This window comes from Boleophthalmus pectinirostris, unplaced genomic scaffold, assembly GCF_026225935.1.
Source record: "Boleophthalmus pectinirostris isolate CB_2022bp ecotype Guang Dong unplaced genomic scaffold, ASM2622593v1 HiC_scaffold_21, whole genome shotgun sequence".
NCBI classification, from domain to species: Eukaryota; Metazoa; Chordata; class Actinopteri; order Gobiiformes; family Gobiidae; genus Boleophthalmus; species Boleophthalmus pectinirostris.
In genome coordinates, this window is record NW_026571175.1 from 23,516,595 (window position 1) to 23,535,693 (window position 19,099).

General features: G+C 37.5%; 2 protein-coding genes across 2 annotated transcripts; both read left to right on the forward strand.

The window, feature by feature from the left end:
- The first annotated feature begins 3,084 nt into the window (after positions 1-3,084).
- On the forward strand, positions 3,085-13,129 carry hcn3 (hyperpolarization activated cyclic nucleotide-gated potassium channel 3). The gene is made up of 7 exons (XM_020925851.2): positions 3,085-3,533; positions 8,994-9,423; positions 10,529-10,690; positions 11,199-11,417; positions 12,231-12,377; positions 12,458-12,698; positions 12,927-13,129. The coding sequence occupies exons 1-7, from the start codon at positions 3,085-3,087 to the stop codon at positions 13,127-13,129; spliced, it is 1,851 nt and encodes a 616-aa protein (XP_020781510.1).
- A 1,422-nt stretch (positions 13,130-14,551) lies between these two features.
- Positions 14,552-19,074, forward strand: ndufv1 (NADH:ubiquinone oxidoreductase core subunit V1). The gene is made up of 11 exons (XM_055157535.1): positions 14,552-14,616; positions 15,279-15,393; positions 15,498-15,580; positions 15,913-16,083; positions 16,189-16,372; positions 16,629-16,818; positions 17,122-17,334; positions 18,077-18,243; positions 18,335-18,416; positions 18,521-18,666; positions 18,851-19,074. Exons 2-11 carry the CDS (start codon positions 15,289-15,291, stop codon positions 18,926-18,928), a joined length of 1,419 nt encoding a protein of 472 aa, XP_055013510.1. The 5' UTR covers positions 14,552-14,616; positions 15,279-15,288; the 3' UTR covers positions 18,929-19,074.
- Positions 19,075-19,099: the final 25 nt, after the last annotated feature.

A 19,099-nucleotide genomic window follows, 5' to 3' on the forward strand; every position in this document is an offset into this window, starting at 1 on the left:
ATAAGATTATAGTGTCAATGCTTGTTTTTGTTTTTTGTTTTTTTGTTTTTTTTAAAGCTTACAGTAACGGCTTAGCTAAAGTTTATCTAAAATATTATTTGTATTACACTGGGCTCTAAACAAAATAGATGCTTGTTTATATCGACCTAAAATACCCCCAAATTACAATCAAGATGTATTTTGGGACATATTTGGAAGAATGTGTATCATCAGATTTTGATTTTTGAATGCTGCTGAACTTCTCACTTTGAATTTTTTCTCTATTCAGCACAAATATTTTCAAGCCCCCAAATTCAGCAGTCATAATTCTGAGTGTAAAAATCACAGTGAAGAAAATTTGCAGCAAAGATCCAAGATGCCAACGTCTAAGCAATCAATCCAAAGTGATCTGATCTAACTTAGTGACAAGCAGGAAATGGTGCAGTGAACCAGTCTGATTTGCAAAATTTGCCTCATCAAAGGTTTAAGTGTAAACCCCGCTCCACAAATGAGAACGGCCAATGGGAAACAGCTTCTGTCCTCCTCGCTCACACATGATCGATTGCTTCTGGGTCTTGGGTCTTGTGAAATTTTTATTTTGAATTTAAAACGTATTGAAAAAATATATTTTAAATTTCAGCAACTAAAATTATGAATAAAAATAATTCGAACATATTTTTTTCAGAGTAAAAAAATTCAAAGCGAGAAATTCAGCGGTATTATTTATTATGTTTTATTGCATGTTACTTTTTTCCAGCTGTTCTTGAATTGCGCGTTGCACCACTGGAATTTCCCCACTGTGGGATAAATAAAGGCACATCTTATCTTATCTTATTTTAAATTCAAAATCTAATGGAATAAATGATCTTCCATACAAAAAGCAGTGTCACTTTTTGTGAATGACCATATATAGCCTAGTGTCCCTGAAAGAAACATGTGTCAAGTTAGTCTGACGCCAGATTATACATAGCACCCTGAATTTAGTTGTACACATTTATAAATCTGGGATGGTTCTGGATGAAAGCCATCCAGCCACAAGACACAAATATGTGAAGCTGTGTGTATATAATATATCAAGCCATCCAGCCAAGACACAAATATAAGAAGCTGATTGGTCAACCCATCACACGCAGAGAAATCAAACCTTTGTTTAATCAACTGCTAGAAAAGCACAGATATCTGTCCTGAACACAAATGCACAAAGTTTTTTTCCTCTGTAAATAGCCTTTTTCAAGAAGATTAAAGTGTCCAAACTTCAGCAAACTCACTCCATGCTTTCTCCTTTCTGCTGTTGTGCATATACATTTTTAATATACACTTTTAAATGCAATAAAGAAAAAAAGACGTCTGACAGACTTTATTTCCTTTATTTACATTTACGTTTATACAGCGTGTCCTTACAGAAGAATCCCACTATCCGTAAAGACAGAGTCACTGGAGCACAGGGAAGAGCAGGATTACTGTGTTTGACCCAGTAGTGAAGTAATAGCGGCTTCTCAAGTTCTGTTGTGAATCTGTAACCTGCCACCTCCGCGACAGACTGCCCCAAAGATAATGCTGATGAAATGTGATCTGCAGAGCCTAGCCTATGACTGGACACGCACTTGACATGAGAGAGAAAAGATTGGTCATGGTTAGAACAGAAGCGTAGCGGTCACAGAGGGCTCAGTATTTTTCTGTATTGAGTATTTTTAGGACTTGGGACTTGATTTGATAAAATAGACAAGGACTTGGGACACGACTTGGACTTGAAGGTCAATGTCTTGGGACTTGACAAGAACTGTGCAAATTGTTTCTTGCTACTTGTGTGCTGTAAATTATGCCCATTGTTTCTTTATGTGGTTGTGAGATTTTGCACATATTTTCCAATATCATCATTATCACGACTTTTTATATCAGAATCAAGTACCTAATGTTGTTTGCGTAGTGTTTTAGTCCGATTTGATTTGTACTTGAGAAATATTGTTTTAGAGGTTGATGATAAATGGACTTATATTACATTTCTGGCTGCTCTCTTGTATCGCAGGAGTTGATTTCCTGTGTTTGGCATTTGGCGCCATTAACCAAATAAACCTGAAGTGCAACTTGCCAGGGCCTTCGTGGGTTCTCCGCTGATCGGGGTTGTCCTCTCATCATTTATTCATTATGTTTAGGGATGGGGAATCGCTGCTGACCTGTGACCCGGTGGCCCGTGACCTCCGCCTTGTCTTAGCTCCGAATCGTCTCGTTTATCCACGCCGGGGTTGGACAGGATGGGACAGACACGCGCAGAGACGGGAGGGGTGGTGAGAGGTAAGAGTGGACACGGTTATGCCCACAAGCCGATTACCGCTGGCTACTGAGAGCTCTTCCCTGCTCCCGTGCACAGACAGACGACAGGCACCGGGCTCGCAACAGGGACTCTCCACTTCACAGAGACTAGGATCAACTTTACAACACTTTTTGGCAACCTTACATTTACGCATTTGGATCAGATGTAATGAGGGCAATAGGCATGCCTACTAGATTTAATTATTAGTTTAATATAGTCTAGGGTGAAACTGGATGACAGCTACAGCATGTAACTTCTAGCCATTCATTGTTTTATGTATGCGTAAAAAATCCCTTACTATCACAAGCTACTTTGGGAATATTCAAATTCAGTTTTAGAAAAAGGCTTTTCTTTTGATCTTTTTAGTCTTTATTTGGTAGCTTGTGTTTTTTTATATATGTAAAGCCAATGCTGCTACTCTACAAAATTTTAGATTAAGCATTTTTTTATATATATATATATATATATATATATGTATATCTACGTAATAGGTCTAGATTAGAGTAGTTTGCACCTCTTTGTTCTTTATTGTCTTATATTTTCTGCAATTTTTAACCTGTATTATCACATCATGTTTAAAGGCTATTTTATTAGAATTTTTGTATAATGATTTAATGACAGATTAGACTAGTTTTTAGATTTTTTTTTTTTTTTTTTTTTCAAATCCTGTATCCTGCATCTTGTAAGGTAAATTAATCATTTTATGAGCGCTTAACTTGATGATGGACATTTGAGAATTTTTAAAGAAGTTATCCAAAATTACAAGCCTATATTTGCAGTAAAAGTTGTAGAAAATGTCCAGCCCCTGCAAGAGCCTGGATGAACACAGAGGCATTGCTGAGAGTCCCGCTCACAGAGAGACGCCCCGGTTTCGCAGTTGGAGCAGCCTGCGCTTCTCAAGATGGAGGAGCGGGAGCCAGAGGAGCCCACCATCCACCCCCTCCCCAAAAGGAGACAAACGCAGCGACGTGACCAAAACTCTTTTCACCCTGGTCAAAACCCACAACGATAACTACACAGCAGATCCAGATGGTTTACTCGAAACTAATGGAGAAGGGTGTGTTGAAGAGGTTTTGGTTGAAGATCAGTCCGGCTACTTCCACAAGCAGTTTGGGTCCATGCTCCAGCCAGGGGTTAACAAATTCTCCCTGCGTATGTTTGGGAGCCACAAAGGGGTCGCAGCCGAGCAGGAGAGGGTCAAGTCTTTTGGAGTGTGGATAATTCACCCCTACAGTGACTTCAGGTAATTCACACAGTGCAGTAGACAGGGTTTTAAGGGCCCAGAATTGGACCCTCCTCCTATTTATTTATATTAAGGGGGGCCCATGTGAGGATTCTTGTCCCAGGGCCCAAATTCCTGTCAACTGGCCCAAACTCACAGATACTGAAGCTCAGATATACCAATAGGTCTCTTTTTTTGAATGTCTGGGCTTCTCAAGTACTGAGAGAGAACACAGATTGATGAAAAATGCAAATAAATACATATAAAGTGAAAGAGAAATCAAGTTTTTTACTAGGTCTGAACAAGGCTAAATCAGTGAGGATCAATCTTGGGCTAATTCTGGTCTACAAAACAATAAATACATTGACAAAACCAGCTCTAAAACAAACACAGACACAGAAGCTAAAAACCCATGAGATCAGGCACTTAAAGCTCTACAAATGCATTATTTAGGTGTTAGTTTGTGTTAGTTTTTTACATTTGGTCTGAGTGAAGTCTGGGCCTCTTGAGTTCCATATTGGTGGTTTTTAGCACCTGTCATTCAATTCTGAAATACTGTATGTCTATATCTCAAACCCCTATATGTGGGACAAGTTAGAAAAGTTTCTCTTTTGGCTCTTATGCAAGACTCCCATCTATGTTATTAGGTTCTTTTTTCAGATCAAGAGTTTGTTTTCATACTTGACAGTTTCGACTGTTCACTCACGGTCTTCCTCAGAATGGTCATGTGATGTCCGGTCAGCTGATTTATACAGTTTTTGGTGCTGTCTTCCTACCGATGCAAGCAGGCTGACAGTGCAGCACCATCTGCAGTCCGACTTCCTCAGGACAGTATCCCAGGTATGTGAGAGTAAAAAGCCCCCTCATCCCGGTTTATAGTCCCCCTGGGCACGTTTCTGTATTTCGATTGCCTCTTTAATCCAGCAACGATGGGATACTGTCCTGAGGAAGTCTGACTCAAGACCAAATTAACCTAATTGGACTAAGACTCCCACTTGATGTCATATTCAGTTCATATTCAACCAGGACTAAAAAAGATACAAGTATGATAACAGATCTAATCGGAATAAAACTAAATATTCTAAAATTAGGGGATGCACTGCGAATATCTTGTATACCTCCTGTTTGAAAACACTTTGTAACATTGGGTGCACTGTGATTTTTCATTTTGCACTGTGTAATTTTTCTGGAGAAGTTCCACAACCTGTATGTCTAAACTAATCTGTCTTGCATTTATTCAACTACAGATGTAATTTATTGTTACAAAAATTTCTTAAAAACATGAATTCTTACTGTGAGCGGAGTCGTCTCCCCACAAATCTACCCTGTAATTTGGCTTGCAAGTCTCCAAGGAGATTCTTAAATTTAAGGGTAAAAACTGTGGAACATTCAAGGCATATCTCCATGGAGAACCCCCCCACCGGACAAGTTACACAGTGCATTTTTAAATTAATAAAATATTTAAATACGATACTGAGCACTGAATTGTGCATACCTATTTAAATACATGCATTACACAGGGCTGAGACAACACACACAGATCTCTTCCAAGGGCATTGGCTTGGAGCAGATGATTTTAGTCCCACTCGATAAGGCGATGAAGAGATTTGAATAGTGATACAGAGCATTCAACAAGATCAGCTGGATTAGTGATAGAGAGACTGATAAATTAAGAACACTCAGCCTTTACAAAGATAAATACATAGTTTGGCATTTTTTTGTGTTGCACCTAAATGTTTAGATCATAGTGTACTTGCCAACATAAAAACATGTATTTTTTCAACTTTTTGCATTTCTGTTAGAGGGATTAATTTATGGAACAACCGGAATGGCTGATGAAAGTCTAACACTGTATAAGCCTTTAATAAGAGGTATAAATCATTATGTTTTGAAAGCTATAGAGGTCTTGAATGAATGACTTATGCTTTAAATTTTGTTTGTTCCTTTTTATTTTTATTTTGCCACTTAAATATACTTGTAAGTGAAATAGTAAACACAAACTGCTGTTCATACACTGCTTTTCTTTCCTGGAATTGTTTACTTTACTTCAACCTCAACCCTTTCAGTCATGATCCATGGGGTTGTAAGTTTTAATAGTTCTGTAAAATGATAGAATAAACTACTACTACTAAAAATGTTTTATTTATATAGCGCTTTTCAGGACACACTAAGATGGTTTACTAGCCTGATTCATCAGCCAGTTTCACTTCATGGAAACTTTCTGTCCTCACAGCATTAGAATTTGTTCGCTCGACGGTAGGCGAGTACTTTTTAATTTAATCAGTCACTGCTATTTGGTCGTAACATATGTAATGCGCCACTAACGGGGCTAACTGGTATATTAAGCTTTTCCCAAATCCCGCAGGAAGAAGGGCAATAACGTCTTTCCCCTTGATAATATTCACCAAACATTCTCTTTGTTCCGGCTTTGCCAAAACAGAATGTATGGCTCTTCGTTGATTGACCGGTGTGCAGTCTACAACTTCCGGGGTTCTTGCAAACCATCTACTGTATTCCGATTCCTGACCTAGTCACTGGAGAGAAATGAAATTGGGTGTAGGCATTAGGTGTCGCCAGCCTGGCTAATGCTTGACAACACAAATATTTTTAAAAAGTCAAAAGAGCATTACACAAATAATACAGAGAAAAAAACATAAACAATACAATTTTTTGATTTTTCTTGAAGGTGGTAAGGTTGGTGCATTTAAAACAGGGTCAAAACCAGGACTAAATAATTTCTCAATCCCAGCTGTCTTAACCAGTACTTACCTCAGAGTAAACATTTATGCAAAAAGAACTACTGTATGGAGTGTAAACTAGTATGAAATCAGGAGTTGTCCAAACTACACCAATTCAATAAAACTACAAAAGTATCACCAGAAAAGCTCTCATACAGTTACCACTGTTTGTGAATTAAAACATTTTTTAAACCTCAGCACCAACCAGACTGTGGCTAAACCCGTGCACAGGGATTATTGGCGATAGAAGTCCTCATAATTCTAATCTTCCTCTATTATGCAATAAAACAGACATCGGAGGGTGGAGGGGGTGGGGGGGGTGGATTAACGAAGGCCTGTCCATCTTGCACCTTATGCTCTGACTTCTCTTTAGCTTAGTGTAGTATTATTAAAACAGGTTTTCTTTAGGATTGGGTTAGATGAGGCCAATGTATGGCTATTATCTATATGCTCTATTGAATTACGTAAACCTATAATGAACAAGACAATATTAGTGATTTTCATATAAGGTAGTAAAGGGAATTGCTGGATTTCAGATCATCACACAACACAACATTCTGTAGGCCAATATTAATTAATATAGATGAGGGGCAGCTAAAATGATGATACTATTGTTAAAATTCAAAGTTATGTTCTAATATAGTGAGTTCTTGGGTTCAGTCAATAAATGAAAATACCAGGCTCAACATTTGTGAATTTGTCTTTTGAATATTTCATGGCAAAATACAATGTGATCAACAGGAAAAGACTGAATGTAAACATATGACTTAAGTACTAAAACACCTTAAATTAAATGTCAACTATGTAATGCTATTATATTTTGATTTCAGATGCCCTTACTAACCAAACAATCTTTATTCATTCAGTCTTGGAATACACCTGTTATAGGCAGTTTCCGAAATCTATTCTCAAGTTTAGGAGCTTTAAATAAATGTGAATAAAAACTATATAATATGCTTAACCCTTATTTTATTTATTATTATTATTAATATTATTATGTGTTAGTTTGTTAGTATTAGCTATTAAGAAGTCTTGAGTTGTTTCAGTTATTTGCCACAAGAAGCCAAAAGCAATCTACTGGAAACCTGATCATGTAAACTAGAAATTGTAAACTAGAGTGGAGACAGAGGGCTCTGACAAGAGCCTATTGGACGTTATACATTAATGGTAAATGTTTTTGTCTATTATGCTTTGACTTGTAACATGTGATAAGATTTTTGTGGTCAAGTTTTATATTGGTAATGTTTTTAAATGGTCAAAAAACAAAAAAAGTATGCACATATATGTCTTTATAAGTGAAGGAAAATGAAGGAGATTACGTTTGTCCTAAAAAAAATATGCACAAAAAGTACCTTAAAAGTCTTCTTAAATACAAAAAGCTTAGTATTTGGCGCATGCTGTGAGCCATAGCGCTGTTGTCAGTAATTAAAAGTAGCCTGGTCTTTGCTGTAACAGTAGTGAAAATGAGAGCTCAGCAGAGCTTGTAAGTGTGTGACAGTTGATGGAAACAATCAGTGAGAGAGAAACCCAAGTCATGTAGCCATGAAGTACAGCACGACATTAAGCCATGAAGAGGATGGGATGAGCTGGAAAAAAGACAAATGTAAGCAGGGAGACCTTTTCTCCAGTCCAATTAAGAGTCAGGTTTAAAGTATGACTTTAATTAATTGCTACTAATTTATAATTGAAAAAAAATCATTCAACTAATTTGCTATCTGAACTACAGTATCCAAACACACCATGTGCTGAGACAAGACTATGATTCCAACAGGGCAGCAATTACATTAAAATGACACAGGAACTGTGTAACTCTGTTTCTGATGAATAAACCTTTTTTGTCTCTGAATATTTTCCTTTAGATTGTCCTCAACAGAATAATTTTATCATCACCACATTTTGTGAAAATCTCATATTAAATGGGCTGTAACAGTCTAATGACACTGACATCAATTTATGTAAATGTATACAGTATATATTCATATTAATCAAATAGTAAAATAAGCAACCAGCTGTGAGGCAAAAATTAGCACTATAACCTCAGATTAAAGAACCATGTTTAAATATTATGTTCGTCTGTCATTTATTATGTAATAGGATTATGTTTTATCCCATGGAACATTTGGATAATGTAAATTATCTAACAGTTATCCAATTAAAAACATGTTCAAAAGTACAGTATGTTTCTCTTGAGCTAGTTGTAAGTCCAGCTATTAACACAATCCTCCTGCTTTATTAATAAGGCCCATAGTGAATATTTAATGCACACTTCATCCTTGTCAGACACTTCCGAGTGTCCTCAGTCAGAGTCATCAGTGAGCACTGATCCCCTCCAGAACTTTAACCTCCTCTGAGGATTGGATAACGCACACATTAGCTTTACCTGTACAAATGATGTCTTGATTATGACAGATGACTTGACTGTCAGACTGTCTCATTTAATGCACTTTACAACTATTATGTTGTATCTTTAGGACCAGCATGCCACTTTTAGGCTATTTCTGTATTGTATAGCCACAATCTTAAGTTACTCACATTGATATATATACAGTATCCTTCTGCAGTACAGCTTACCAGAATAGCATCCATTGTAAAAGCCTACTATTTGGTGTGTAACTAGTTTCTTGTAAAAGGCTTCATCAATTCCCATATTATTGACTTTACTTATCTTAACATACTATTTTGATAAAGTTATTTAATTATCTTTAGTATTCATTTGATCATGTGTCTTTGTTCTCCTTCGCAGGTTTTACTGGGACCTTGTCATGCTGATTTTAATGATGAGTAACTTGGTGATATTGCCATGGGGAATCACATTTTTTGAAGACCAGAATACACCTCCTTGGATCACATTTAACGTCCTCTCTGACACTCTCTTTTTGCTAGACTTAATTTTTAACTTTCGCACGGGGATTTTGGGAGAGGACAGCCACATCATTCTGGATCCTAAAGAGATACGCTTGCATTACCTCCGCACCTGGTTCGTGGTAGACTTTGTTTCTTCGATCCCGGTGGACTATATTTTTCTGATTGTGGATCTGGAAAGGTTGGTGGAGTCGACGGACGTGTACCGCACTGCTCGTGCCCTCCGTATTGTCCGCTTCACCAAAATCCTCAGCCTTCTGCGGCTACTTCGACTGTCACGACTCATTAGATACATCCACCAATGGGAGGAGGTATAGAAAACTGTTGTTCTATTTTGTGTCATTTGTCTTTCTAGTTGGGAGTCTGTCACCTTCTTATTTCTATGGATATGCCATTGCTCTGCCTGGAATATTCCACAGTATGACATTAAACAGATCTACCTTTCATTAAAAAAAAATATCTCGAAAAACAGGCATTCTGTCCACAGATCTGACCTGTAACTTGTTCTGGTTTGGTCTCCATGAAAATAGAGAGGGTAAATACCATACTGTGACACAATCCAGACAATTCTTCATGGAGAAAAGCATTTGATGGACCTCACACTGGAAAAGTTACACAATGCACCTTTAAGTCCTATATTGAGACTATTGAGAGATTGAGAGATTGAAAGCTTGTGGTAAAAACAGACTGTAGGCGAGAGTGTTGTAAATAAAAAATTGCATAGATTGATGAAAACAATCCAAATCTGACTTACATATCGGCCCCAAAATATTTATCGTCCATCAGTGGCTCTGTAACAACTAGTATGGACATCGGCCATGAAAAAGCTCATATAATTCGATCTTCAGGTCCTATATTGACAAAAGAGTATTTGCTCATAATTAGCTTTTGTCTGTGCCTATGGTCATTCACAAAATCAAAAAAAAAAAAAGATTGGAGTTGCAAGTATATAACCACGACCTGCTTCTCTCCATGCCATGGAGGTTTTACTTTGTTTGGAATATGCCATATATAGTATAGCACAAAATTTATCCATCTTTGTGGAGACAGGTGAAGTCACCAGGTCAAGTTACAGTTTAAGTATTTTTGAGCAATAAACCTGCCAGTAATTAAATAAAGGCAAGATACATATGTTTATTGCAATACTGTGGAACATTCCAGGCTTAGCAGAGACAAGCATGTGACAGACGCTTCATCAGAAAAGTGACAAAAATTATAATAAACTTAGTAACTTTGGGTTTAGTAATGTTATTGTAGTTTATAAAAACAATGTAATGTCATGACTTTATTCTTAATTAAATTATTTCATATCCTCTTTATAATTATATTTTCTCCTTTGGACACATTTGATCCCTAATTGCATTGTAGTATTTTTTTTTTCTCATGTTATTTCTCAATGTGACTTTGACATATTAGATCTTCCACATGACCTATGACCTGGCCAGTGCCGTGGTGCGTATCGCAAACCTGATCGGGATGATGCTGCTGCTGTGCCACTGGGACGGCTGCCTGACCTTTATGGTGCCTATGCTGCAGGACTTCCCCCCGGACTGCTGGGTGTCCAAGAACAATATGGTGGTGAGTATTAGCCAAGGCATAGTTGGTCATAGTATTTGAATTGTACATCTTATACCGCACATTGGGTTTCATGCAACTGGGTGTCCAATGATTGAACATTAGATTAGACTGGACTGGATGGGACTGTATCGCTATTGGTCTTGTCACCAATAATTGACTAATTTACTTCTCCTAAGGCCAAAGTAGGATTTTTTTCATCAAACAGAAAATATCCTCTTTTCTTTGTTCCTCTTTCTGTTTAGAGGTTATTCAAGATGAGGACAAAACAGACTCCTCAGAGAAGGAAGAAAAACAGTCATTAACATGTTTTTAATAAGGAAACTAATACAGCGATCCACTTGCTTACTTATCTGTTGTAGTACTTGCCAATACTTTTGAACATTCATAGATAAGTTTGATTTCCCTCCGCTTTTTTACTCTTATCTTCTGTATAATATTTGTGATGTATCTGTTTTTCTGTAGTGGAACAATAAAAAACTTGATCTCAGAATGATTTTGACTCCCCTAGAACTCAACATGGCATATCCAGTACTCGTACGCCCTCTTCATGGCCATGAGCCATATGTTGTGTATCGGGTATGGCGCTCACCCCCCAGAGGGCATGAGTGACGTCTGGCTCACTATGATCAGTATGGTTGTCGGGGCAACCTGCTATGCCATGTTCCTGGGTCACGCAACCAACCTGGTCCAATCCCTGGACTCCTCACACCGCCAGTATCAGGAAAAGGTACATGTCCTTTAGTTCAAAGAGTTACTTCTAAACTTCTGTAATTCTAAACCAAGACCTAAATGTAACTAAATCCTATCTTGACCGTAACTAAACTAGATCTTATTTAGCACTAAACCAGGAATACATCAGGAATAGGTCTACACGCTACACTTAACTAAACTAAAAGAAACAAAGGTCAAAAACCAGTCCAAACCAAAGTCAACTAAACCTAACTAAATTAAAGAAATCAAGAGTGTCTATGCCAGAGGTTAACCAGGTCTAAATAAGCTGACAAAGACCTTAAGTAATCTGTGTATGACAGCACAATTTGTCCCTTGTTGGTTCAATATCATTGCAATGCCACAGCCGCACAGCGTGCTTACCCACTTGTGCTGTTTCAGTGGAAATGAGCCAAATGCCCAGAATCTGTGTATTATCTAATGGGTTTTATGGTCTGAAAGTGACCCTGACTGGAGGATTTTCATAAGATAAAACCAAACATCGACAAATGGCAGTACCTTTGTTTTTCGATGATTGTTAGCTAATACGGCATCATAAATTAGTTTGCTAATCTACTTAAAATGTAGCAAAGCCTGGAAATAATATAAATTAGTCATTCACACAAATGTGATGTTCAAATAGTGTTTCTATAATTACATGTTTTGTTTTTAGTACGAACAAGTGGAGCAGATGATTGTTAGCTAATGCGCATCATAAATTAGTTTGCTAATCTACTTAAAATGTAGCAAAGCCTGGAAATTATATAAATTAGTAATTCACCCAAATGTGGTTTTCAAATTGTGTTTCTATAATGACATGTTTTGTTTTTAGTACAAACAAGTGGAGCAGTACATGTCCTTTCACAAACTGCCAGCAGATGTCAGACAGAGAATCCATGACTATTATGAGCAGCGCTTTCAAGGCAAAATGTTTGATGAGGACAGCATCCTCGGAGAGCTCAGTGACCCTCTGAAGGAGGTGTGTTTTTCTGAACATTGTTACCACATACAAATCTTTTTTTTATTTCATTTTAAACTCTCCCCTTTCCTCTCCATTAGGAAATTGTCAGCTATAATTGCCGTGGACTGGTTGCCAACATGCCCTTGTTTGCCAACACAGATCCACACTTTGTGACCGTGATCCTGACCAAGCTCAGGTTTGAGGTCTTTCAGCCTGGAGACTACATCATCCGCGAAGGGACGCTCGGTCGGAAAATGTACTTCATCCAGCACGGTGCTGTCACAGTCATGCCACGAGGCACTAAGGAGATTAAGCTCAATGATGGAGCGTATTTTGGGGGTAAATCATTTTGACCTTTGAGCAAATGTTTATTTAATACACCAGCCATTGCTGCTGCTGTTTTTGTGTCAGTTCCTGGGTGATTTTTCTGATCTCTGGCTGGTTTGACAAAGCTATTTTAACCACAAAGAATAGTATGAAAGACATAAATACTGTTTGTGCTAATACTATATAATACTATATAATAATATAAGGTTCTCATTACTATCCTGTATTTATTTCATGCAGAGATCTGCCTGCTGACACAGGGACGGCGCACGGCCAGTGTGCGCGCGGACACATACTGCAGACTGTACTCTCTGAGCGTGGACAGTTTTAATGAGGTTCTGGAGGAGCATCCACTGATGAGACGAGCCTTCGAAAGTGTTGCTGTGGACCGACTGGGACGGGTCATAGCCAAAACCAGGAACCAGTCTGCCCCAACAGAGTGACATGGAGCAAAACAACAGACAATCAAATATGGCATTCATCAAGCTTGTCCTGAAATGCAAACAAACTGCAAACAGACTAAAGCTTTAGTGCTGACTATGGAAACATGATTGAGGTCCTCTTCTCAATTTCAGTTTCAAACACATGCAATTGTATAAGTAATTCATTGACCCTTCTTATGTTATATCTGTATTTTGACTTGTTGGCAGAAAATAATTTCTCAGTGTATTTTGTGCTTCACGTTAAAAGACCTTAACAGACACTTTTCACAGATTGGATACAGGAAGTGAATGGTTACACCAGTTGGATAATATATCGGCTTTATGTAGCGCTGATTTAACTCTGCAGGTTGCATCAACTCTAGGTTTAATACTGGTGTTCACAGAGGATAAGCTGCTCTGATGTAATGACTCCAACTGTACAGAAATGGGCTTTACTGTACTTCAATTCCCATTTATGTGGCACTCATATTTTGATTTTAATAAAACAAGCTAGAAAAAAAACTATGCCTCACTCTGTTTGATCAAAATCCATTTAAAAGTAGCACAACAACTGATAATACAGTATCCTGGGATTATGTTTTACTTATAGATATTCAGTAATCTTCTTATGCTTTTAAGTATTTACCAACAAATAAATACATACAGTGTTTACAAAAACAGTTTAGGTGCTACCATGTATTAGTACTGTGTGTACTAATACAGGATAAAAATCAACATGACAACATTTAAAACAATATAATTTAATCCTTTGCAATCAAATAGTAGTAATAGTATAATAATAGAGTAATAACATATTTAGCATTGACTGTATGTTTTGGGTGCACTACTGCACACAACACCAAGTCATTTCCAAGTAATTCCCTTTGTGAATCAATAAAGTTTGTCTAAGTCTAAGTCTAATGTCTAATGTCTAACACATACAGTATGTCATATCTAATCTGTAATGTTGCAACTGAAATTATTTGTCTCCTGCTGGGAGATCCCGTAGAGATAGGGAGTGGAGCTCAGTCTCACAGGAGAAACTTGGAGTAGAGCTACTGTTGCTCCACACTAAGAAGGGCCAGAAGGGCTCAGATGATTTGTTGTTGGTTCTGCATGACTCCTGGATGTCTCCCAGGGGAGATGTGTGGAACAGTAACTGGCTCTTTACAGATTGTTATATTATATTACATTATATTATATTACATTATAATACATTATATCATATCATATCAATTATTAATATAATACATATTTCTTAATACACTATCTCAACAGCAGGTTGTGGGTCTCCAACATTTATTAATTTATCACCTGTCATTTAACATACTTAACATACATGATAACCTACAGTACAGGCAGCAATCAGTTTGCTATAATTTGATATATTCTACAAAATTACAGAAAATTATATATAATGAGGGTTTAATCGGAGACTTTCCGGGCCGCACAGGAAGTGCTTCCGGTTGATATTTCGTAAAATCTGCTCAGCTCGGGACGCTGTGAAGGTAAAAACAGTCGACTTTTTAAATTAGTTTTAATGCATTTTGTGGGTCATTTCGTTGGTATTGTGAAGCAGAACAAATACGTTGATTGGCACACTTATTTTGCTGCTGCTGATATAGTAAATATGCGGTTTGACTTTACAAGGTTAACTGTTAGCTTAGCAAGTTTCCGAGCCGCGCTCCGAGTAAACATCGAGGTCAGCTTTATCTTATTTTATGCTGTTTTAGCATCTTGTCTTCCACATTTAATAATAACAGTTTACAATTATATTATGTTCATGAAGACACACGCATTTAATACTGTGAAAACTCAACATGAACGTTAGTACTGCCAAACTTTTATAACGCGTTACGTATCGCATTATGTCAGGAATTGTTATAACACAAAGCTTCAAATTACACTGATGTAACGCCTCTAGTTTCTCAACACTTCTTCATAAGACATTTGAACGATACACAGCTCTTTTGATTTACTGATAAGTTCTTGCCATAATGATATCCTCATTTGACCTTAATGCAGCTACAGTATATCCCAAATAGTTTATTTTTCATTATTTATCATAGTTTGTGCTCATAATTATTGACATTATCTGTCTATATAAATTGTTGCATATGTGATTTATTATTCACATGTTAATATCCAGCATTTGCCTCTCTTTACACAGAATAGGAAACATGCTGACCCTGTCCCGGGCAGTGGTGTGTGGTGTTGCCCGTGCCCCAGCAGCTGTCTCTCAAGCTGGAGCAACAACTTTAGTCCGGTATAACAGCACCGCACAGGTACTTTATAATTATTATGTGATAGCATGTCTTGATTATAACATCACTCTAGTCTATAGATTCATGTACTGTTATGTAATGTTTTTCTTTTTTTAATTTTGTAGGCACCCCCTAAGAAGACAAAGTTTGGACCCCTGGCCGATGAAGATCGTATTTTCACAAACCTCTATGGCCGTCATGAATGGAGGTGACTTCAGTGATCTACAGTTATATAGAATGTGCTTGTCTTTCTAGACATGCACTTAGCCTCAATTTCACAATACTAAAAATATATAGCATGTATTTTGTTATGTAGGTTTTCACTACTTAAAAATATCTTGGATGCATTTTTACGATCTGACGAGTGGTGTCATAGGGTTGTTTCCTTTATAGATAATTGGAATTGAAACATTCTTGGCAAAACAATAATATCTCCATGGAAATGAGTAGAAAAGTTACATAGTGCACGTTTAAGCTTGTGCTGGCTGTTTTTCGAAAATACTACTTACTGTGTTTTTTACATTGCTATTTGTCTTTCAGGCTCAAAGGCGCCCTGAAGCGTGGAGATTGGTACAAGACTAAAGAGATTCTTCTTAAAGGAGTTGACTGGATTATAAATGAAATCAAGGTTTCTGGCCTTCGTGGCAGAGGTGGGGCTGGCTTCCCGACGGGCATGAAATGGAGCTTTATGAACAAACCCAGTGACGGCCGGTGAGTTAGGGCGTGTAACAGTACTCCTAATAAAATCACTGCCTGGACATTTGAATCTTCTTAATGCTATTCATTGGATTGTTTTGTCTTCATTCATTTATTCAGGCCTAAGTATCTGGTGGTGAATGCTGATGAGGGAGAGCCAGGAACATGCAAAGACAGAGAGATCATGAGGCACGACCCACACAAGCTGGTGGAGGGCTGTCTTGTTGCTGGAAGAGCCATGGGAGCTCGCGCCGCCTACATCTACATCAGAGGAGAGTTCTACAATGAGTCGTCCAACCTGCAGGTACAGTATAACTTCAAACCATAATGCAAATTTGTCTTCAAGCTACTGGAGTCTTTTTGGTTTTCAAAGTTAACTTAATATTACCAAATACCAATCTAATTCTACTGGAACACATTTTAACAAGAAAATTATTAACTACCTTGAAATACATAAACAAAAATGTACTTTGCTGCCAGTATGCTTGTCTCATCTCTAATATTGTAAAGGTCATAAATCTATCCTGTTTATAATCATCATGTGTATGCCATATATGTAGGTTGCAATCAATGAGGCCTATACTGCTGGTCTGATTGGACGAAATGCCTGTGGCTCTGGGTATGATTTTGATGTCTATGTGATGCGTGGTGCTGGAGCCTACATCTGTGGAGAGGAGACCGCTCTTATTGAATCCATAGAGGGGAAACAAGGCAAACCTCGTCTCAAGCCCCCATTTCCTGCTGATGTTGGTGAGTTTTAAAATGGAAACAATTTTACAGTTGCTTTTTCTGTATTATTTTTGTAATTTTTGTTATTTATTATGGCTCACATGTCCCAAGCAATTGTCATTTTAGTGCATGTTAAGATTTTTTAAGCATAGCTGTCATTTCACACATATGGTCCCTCCTAAATCCCTCAATGATGGGTGTAGTGGCAAAGTGCCTTGCCCAGGGACACAATAACAGTCTTAACTTGAAAAAGATTCAAGTCTTTGAAAATCCAATATCACATGACTTATTTATATTATAAATACTGCCACGTCTTTCTCACAGGTGTTTTTGGTTGCCCAACAACTGTTGCCAATGTGGAGACTGTATCTGTGGCTCCCACTATCTGCCGTCGTGGAGGAACATGGTTTGCGAGCTTTGGCAGAGAGAGGAACTCTGGCACCAAACTCTTCAACATCTCGGGCCATGTTAACACCCCCTGCACTGTGGAGGAGGAGATGTCCATCCCCATGAAGGAGCTCATTGAGAGGCATGCAGGTGCATAATGCCAAATATTTAGTATTGATGGTGTAAAATGTTTTATTCAAGTAAATGTATAAACTGGTTGAACATTAATTTGCTGAATTATGATTTAAACAATAGCAGGTAGACGGTATTCCAGAATGTTGTTCTACATAGCATTCATCGTCACCTTTTTCTTTGATTACGTTGATACTGATACTGTGCATTTATCCTGGAGTTCCTGGTAACAGTGGTTAAATATATAATCCTTACCTGAATCTCACATTACCAGAAGTAATTAAGTGTAGATGTGTGTTTCCTTGTTGTATTAACAGTCTTTTGTCTTTTACTGAAAGACATAAATCATTATACATACATATTTTTATTTTTATTATTCTTTATTTTCATGATTCATGTATAGCTTTATTTATATTGAGCTAGCAACAAGTAATTCACAATAAATATGAAATTGAATTTATTAAAATCCAACTCCCTGGATTTAAATTCTATGGGATTTGGGGCAATTTTTCAGATGCTCTTGTATCACTTTGGTTGCAGAAGCCTAGCCATGGTGCACCTTTGATTTCATATGCACTTTAAATCTGGATCTTGGGCAGTATTTTTAGTACAAGTTTAAAGTATTTGTCAGGTTATTTTTATATGCATTTGCCCCCCATTAAGATGCACGCAGACAGATTAAGGCAGCTCAGGCTAAGCAGGGACAAATTTAAAGCATTTTTTTTCTGTGACTTGATTGAAATAAACATCTGTTCGGTAGGTGGAGTTCGTGGTGGTTGGGATAACCTGCTGGCTGTAATCCCGGGCGGCTCCTCCACCCCCCTCATCCCCAAAGATGTGTGTTCTGAGGTCCTGATGGACTTTGATGGCCTCATTCAAGCTCAGACTGGTCTGGGGACTGCGGCTCTCATTGTTATGGACAAATCTGTATGTTTGTATTACACAAGAATTATTGCATTTCAAATTATGATGTATAAAATGACACTTTGTTTATATGTGTGGATTAATTTTCTCACAGACTGATGTAATCAGAGCTATTGCCCGCTTGATTGAGTTCTATAAACATGAGAGCTGTGGCCAGTGCACTCCATGCAGAGAAGGTACTGAGAAAAAAAGCTGCCATAATACGTCAGACTTAACTATGCAATGTATAACTGTGTAATTATTTAAGCACGTTTTAATAAACTGTTTTATTTTGTTTCAGGGGTGGACTGGATGAATAAAATGATGTGGCGTTTTGTGCGCGGTGATGCTCAGTCTTCAGAGATTGATATGATTTGGGAACTGAGTAAACAGATTGAAGGCCACACTATCTGTGCTCTGGGAGATGGTGCTGCTTGGCCTGTGCAGGTAAATTCAATTAAAGTATTTGACATTTTTACTTTCAGAAATTGAGCGAGATTTAATTGTTAGTTTATTGATAAAATAGTTTATTACTTGCTCACCCCACAATAAAATCTCAATTTTGGTTTAAGCTTTAATTTGAAAGAAAAAGTATAGATGTTTGTAAATAATAAATGTGCTTTTTTTTCAGGGATTGATCAGACATTTAAGGCCTGTTATGGAAAGCCGTATTGCTGAATTCCAGCAGAAGAAGCAGGCCCGAGCATAATGGTTTCACTCGTTTGTTCAATCTCGCTCTTTAACCTGTGCTTATTGCTGTCAACTATTTAAATACAAGAACTCTCTCACATCACCTCTGACTGGATGTGTCTGCCCCTTCTCAGAATAACAATAAAGATTTATGTACAGATTATACATTTTGTTTGTTTATTTCATGTAT